General features: G+C 59.3%; 1 protein-coding gene across 1 annotated transcript; it reads right to left on the bottom strand.

The window, feature by feature from the left end:
* Positions 1–2,979: 2,979 nt before the first annotated feature.
* On the bottom strand, positions 2,980–3,864 carry FOXE1 (forkhead box E1; the record flags this gene model as incomplete). The annotated part of the gene is made up of 1 exon (XM_082012904.1): positions 2,980–3,864. The coding sequence occupies one exon, from the start codon at positions 3,862–3,864 to the stop codon at positions 2,980–2,982; it is 885 nt and encodes a 294-aa protein (XP_081869030.1).
* Between the last annotated feature and the right edge of the window lie 1,786 nt (positions 3,865–5,650).

The following is a 5,650-nucleotide window of genomic DNA, read 5'->3' as shown; positions in this document are numbered from 1 at the left end:
AAAGACCTGGACAGAAATAAGAACAAGCATCTAGACCTTATCTGCAGACAATACACAACTGAACCTTCCCAATTTGTGCCTTCTGAGTCATCAAGATCTATCACACATGTCCTCCAGACATTGAGTTTTGCTCCCTGAACATGCTACAGATGCTATCTGAGGTTAGGAGCAGCTTACACAAGACCTGTATCATGACTGGTGACCTTTTTTTTTTTGGGTTGAACCTTAGACTAGCACCAGGGCTGGAGCAGAGAATAAAACCAGGTTGAAGTAACGGGGAACAAGGGCCAGAAGGTCTCTAGGCTCAGAAAAATGATCTGGTCCACACTGATAACTGCTCCTAAAGGAAGGCAGGCAGGTATTAAGAAGCAGGACGATTCCTCTCCCAGCTACCCCCAAACCAGAAAGAGGTCAGCACGACTTGCTAGCAAAGGGACGCAGTCCAGTCCTTCCAAGCAATGAAAGCAGACTGCCAGCAGCCAGCTGTCAAAAAACTAAGAGCTGGTACAGCCAGGTCTATGGCTTCTCTTCCAGCTGGTGAAGGGAGAAGTTGGGAGAGGAGCTAGCACAGCTGCCAAGGAGACCTGCCCTGGGCTGAGGCAGCTGACCCGCAGAGGCAGGACTCTGCTCTCTCTGGGATGGAAGCAGCTTCTGAGTGCGCCAGGACCGGAAAGAACATCAAAAGAGACAATGTGGCTCTTCAGGAGGGAATCCAAGGGAGGGAAAAATCTGATTCACCTCACCACCCCAAAGATTTGAATGTCTACACTTCCTGCCTCTGCTCCCCACTCATGGCAATGCAACCTCCCCATCTCCGTGTGCAGGCAGCAGAGTTTCCTGCAGGACCACAAAAAGGTCCTGATGGACAAGGGACAGCAGTACCAGGCCAACCTGAGCCTCAAAGCCTATAAGGTGGCTCACCCACCATAAGCCACCCTGACCGCTCTGAGAAAGGGATGAGTGCCTTGAATCCAACGCTCATCTCTGACCTCAGAGCCCCATGGAAAGCAGACATACAACTTCTGTCCACCGATGGCAGAGGGCTTGAGCCTCCTCCACCCCAAAGCTGTACTGTGGGGACACCTAACCATCCTCCTGCTCCACTCCATTTCCTCCCTCTCACGTCCCACTTGGATACCTGGACCTTAGCACCCAGAGAAGGCAAGGAAGCTCCCTCTACACAAATTTCATCCTGCTGAGGAACTCATCTGAAAAATCCTCCATGGAGCAGAAGGTCCAAGTGTCTTCATGGGATAAGAGCTTTTTGCAAACAGTTCATAGCAGCAAGACAAGAGACAGTAGACGTGAAATAAGACTAGAGAGGTGCTGAATAGATACAAGGAAAAACTTCTCCCCCATGAGGACAGTCAAGTTGCCCAAAGAGACTGTGCTGTCTCCATCCTTGGAGGTTTTCAAAAGTCAATTAAATAGCCCCAAGCAACCTGGTCTGGCTCATCGCTGACCCTGTTTTGAGCACAAGGTTGGAACACAAACTTCCCAAGGTCTCTTCCAACCAGAGTTATATTATGATCTGTACCCTTTTGTGGTGAGAGATACCCTGGTGTATATGCACCCTCTTCTGTGCTCTTCCAAAACTCCTGCTGAGGCTCTGACTGTACTTTCCACCTACTTCTCCCCATTCAAGGCCCCACCATGCTGCAGTACCCCTCGCCAACATCCTCCTGGTCCTGGTCACACAGGCGTGAAAAAGGAGCTGGATAACACAATCTGGACAGTGGCAGGGCTACATCTGCTCCCTCTCCACTCACAGACCCAAGCAGAGCCCTGGGCATCCACCACCTCTCCAGGCCACTTCCAGGGGTGGCGGGATCTGTAGGAAGGGATTTGCTTGAGTTTCCCCATGGATCTATTTTCAAGCTTTTGCTTCTCAAAGCCATTCCTATCAGTTGTCCCCTCTCCATGTTCTCCTCTAGCCTTTCTTCCACCCTGAGAAACTTGAAAGGGGAGCAATCGAAGATGAAAAGGCACCATGTCCTGCCTCTCTCACTTGTTTCAAGAAGGAAAGTTTTCTCCCATAGATGCTGATTTCTCTAGGCTACAGACACAGCTAGGCTGACCTGAGGATCAAAGTAATTTAGGATGTAAGGACCTCCATAGATCTCTGGACCACATCTCCACTCAAAGCAGGTCCAAATTCAATGTTGGATCCAACTCCAAAGCCAGATCAGGTCACTCAGGTTCCATCTCATGAAGTTGGGAAGACCTCCAAGGGACAGAGATCCCACAGCCCCGCTGGATGACTCTTCCAGGGGTTGAGCATGCTCATGGTAAAAGTTTGTATACTTCCAATCCCAACTTTCTCCCACCCCTGCAGCACACAGCATGATGCCTGGAGGGATCTGACTTGCTGTGTTTGGCTGCAAACCCAGCATCCAAACCTTGCCCAGCTTTGACCACGTTGTTAGTGCAAAGCCTGGCACTAACGCAACAGCCCTGCGCAACACCAGGGACACGCCATCACGTTAGTGCCACACATCCTACTTCTACGGCTTTGGCTGCATGAGGCCAGGAACGCTTCCTCCTGCCTGCCTCCTCCCTCACCCCAGCAAGATGTTTTGTTTTGTAAATAAAATCGTCAACAGTGGAGAGATTTTTAAAAGTGAGATCTTCCCAGGGGGCCCAGTTGGGTGCACCGGGAGCAGGAGAGCCTGCTGGGAAGCTTTGGGCACCTGTCCCAGGAAAGGCAGTAGAAGAGGAAAGGGCTGTGCGCCCCATCCAGGCACTTGGGAGCCCCTAGGGCTTCTCCGGCGAAAGCGGACGGGGCTCGGCAGGCCGCCCCCCGGCCCCACGGATGGCGGCGGCCCTCCTCGCCGGGGGCCCGGGTGGGTGGCGGGATGCGGAGGCGCAGACCAAGGTCCTCCAGCATCTTCCCGGGCGGCCCCCGGCGAGCCCCGCAGCCCGCCCCTCTCCCGGGCTCCGCTCCGCGCCGTCGGGCCGCCCGGCCTCTCCCGGACGGGGTCAGAGTGCTGGGACGAAGCTGTCTGGGCCGCCGGGGTAGGCGCCGTGCCGCGGCCCGGGCTCGGCGGCGCCCAGCTGCCCTCCGGCGCCGTAGGCGTGGGGTAGCGGCGGGTAGGGCGCGGGGGAGCGGCGGCCGTAGAGCCCGGCGGGGGCGGGCGGCGAGGCGGGCAGCACGATGCGCCCCGACGGCGCGTACAGCTGCCCGGGGCCGCCCGGCGCGTAGGGTCCAGGGGCGGCGGGCAGCGGGGCGTAGGCGTGGGGCAGGGCGGCGGCGGCGCAGCCCTGCGCGGGGTAGGCGGCGGCGGCGGCGAAGGCGCAGGAGGTGGTGGGGGCCGGGGGCAGGTCGGCGGCGGGCGGCGGGGCGGACAGCTGGAAGAGGCGGCAGGGCGCGGCGGGCCGCTCGGCGAGGAAGGCCGGGTAGGTGGAGAGGTCGCTTCGCTTGAAGCGCTTCCTGCGGCGGAGGAAGGAGCCACTCTCGAACATGTCGCGGGCGTGGGGGTCCAGCGTCCAGTAATTGCCCTTGCCGGGGCGGCCGGGCTCCCGCGGCACCTTGACGAAGCAGTCGTTGAGGGTGAGGTTGTGGCGGATGCTGTTCTGCCACTTGCGGGGGCTGTCGCGGTAGAAGGGGAAGCGCTCGGTGATGAAGCGGTAGATGCCGCCCAGCGTCAGCCGCCGCTCGGGCGCCTGCCCGATGGCCATGGCGATGAGGGCGATGTAGCTGTAGGGCGGCTTGCCCCGCTCCGCCGGGCGCTTGCGCCGCCGCCGCCCGCCCCGCGCCCCCGCCGCCGCCGCCGCCGCCGCCTCCTCCCCCGGTGGCGCCGCGTCCGCCTTCAGCGGCGGGGGCGGCGGCGGGGGGCCCGGCGGCAGCCGGCTCTCGGCGGTCATGGGGCCGTCGGGGCGGCCCCGGGGCGGGCCGAGCCGAGCAGGCGCAGCGCCCGGTCGCCGCGGCTTTTATTGCGGCGGTGTCCGGCGGCTCCGCGCCCGGTCGGCCGGCACTCCCCCTGCAACGCCCCGCAGCCCGGGAGGCGCGGGCAGGGCCGGGCGTGCCGGTGCCGCCGCTGCCGCGGGCAGGGGCAGCGCCCTGCCCCGGCACCCCCCACCCGCCCCCCTTCCCGTGGTTCCCGGCCCCCGCGCCGTCGGGAGCGCACAGCGCCGGGGGACCGGCGGGCACCGAGCGGAGCGGGCAGAGGGCAGCCGGCTGCGGGCAGAGTCGCCTGTGGGAGCCCCATGCTCCGTCGTGCTCGTGAAGCAGTAGAAAGGAATTAAATGCGCAAAAAACCCGGTGACCGATCTACATGGGAAGGGGTAGTAAGCGAGGGCTTAGGCAGCACAATTTGCCTGCAGAGCTGCTCCTTAAAACGCGCTTAGACTGGGGCCCTCACCTCTGGTCCCCAGCAGCAATTCAGCATGGAGGTGAGTGCCCCTGCCCATGGTTCACCCCTGATCTGACCTGCTTCTCCCTGATCTTTGTGCCAGAGGACCTCCAGGTACATGATCCTTCTAAGCAGGAAGGACGCCAGCCTCTCCGTGGGCTACTGCTGGGACACACTTACCTGCCAGCTTCCTCCTGCGTGCTGAAATACTTGGGGCTGAGGGCCAGACCCCAGGACTCTGGGTCAGAACAAGTGTATGAGTGCGCCCAGCTGGCAAGGAACACTTGCCCAGAACTTGTACCCTTTGCAGCACCCACTTGCGGGGCTGGGAACATCACAGCCTCCTCACCTGCTGGCATGGTGATCCGGGGGAGCCAGAGGATAAAGGGGATGGCAGGAGATCCTAGAGGTGGGATGGAAAGGGCCAGTGTGTGCAGGTATGCACAGGGGTGTGTGTGCGTGGGAGGGTGAGCACGCACAGGTGCATGGGGCACTGGTGCAGGGTTGAGGATTGTGCACGAGAGTTCGTGGATGTGTACTGACATGTGAGTGTGTGTACAAACATGTGCCAGTGTGCACAGGCGCGTGGCTGGACACAAGGCATGAGTGTCCACAGCCATGCGGGAGTGGATGCGGGCAGATGTGTGTGCAGAGAAATGGGTGTGCAGAGAGGCGGATGTGCATGGGTGTTCAGGTGCTGTGCATAGCTGTGCAGCCAATCCTGCCCGTATCTTGCTGCCTCTTGCTAAGTTCTCCCAAAACTTGTCACCAGCATGCTGCTGAGTCTTAACCTCTGTTGAGAAAAAGCCTTCCCAAAGCTTCCCAAAGCCCGCTTGGCCATTGCACAAATGGTGTTTGAGGGAGCAAGGAGATGTGGGAGATGTTCATCCTAGTGAAACAGGGCTCCCTTGGAGGTTTCCAGCAAAGTTGTTTCTCTGCTTGGAGAAGAATAGATGTGTGTCAGGATCCATTTGCATGCAGCAAACAAACCCCAGCCCTGGTCTCTAGCTATATAAGGCGACCCCAGAGTCCCTGGCCACCTGCTTATTTGTGCAGCTTCCCAGCGATCTGGGAGGTAGCAGAATAAACTGTGAAGCTAGCAGAATAAACCATGAAGTGGCACTTTCTGAGGACCCATGTGTGCGGTCGCAGTAGATGGATGCAGGCGTGTGGCAGTATTTCAAATTGCACGCTGCAGAGTTGGTGCCAACAGAAAAATCAGCCTCCCGTACAGTCACTCACGTTCTTGAAGTACACAGAAACACTAGGGTAGTATTCTCCTGGAGGAACCAAGAAAC

Source organism: Phaethon aethereus, assembly GCF_964289735.1.
Source record: "Phaethon aethereus genome assembly, chromosome: Z".
NCBI lineage: Eukaryota > Metazoa > Chordata > Aves > Phaethontiformes > Phaethontidae > Phaethon > Phaethon aethereus.
The sequence above is the reverse complement of the archived record's forward strand: the minus strand, read 5'-3'. Positions and strand labels throughout refer to the sequence as shown.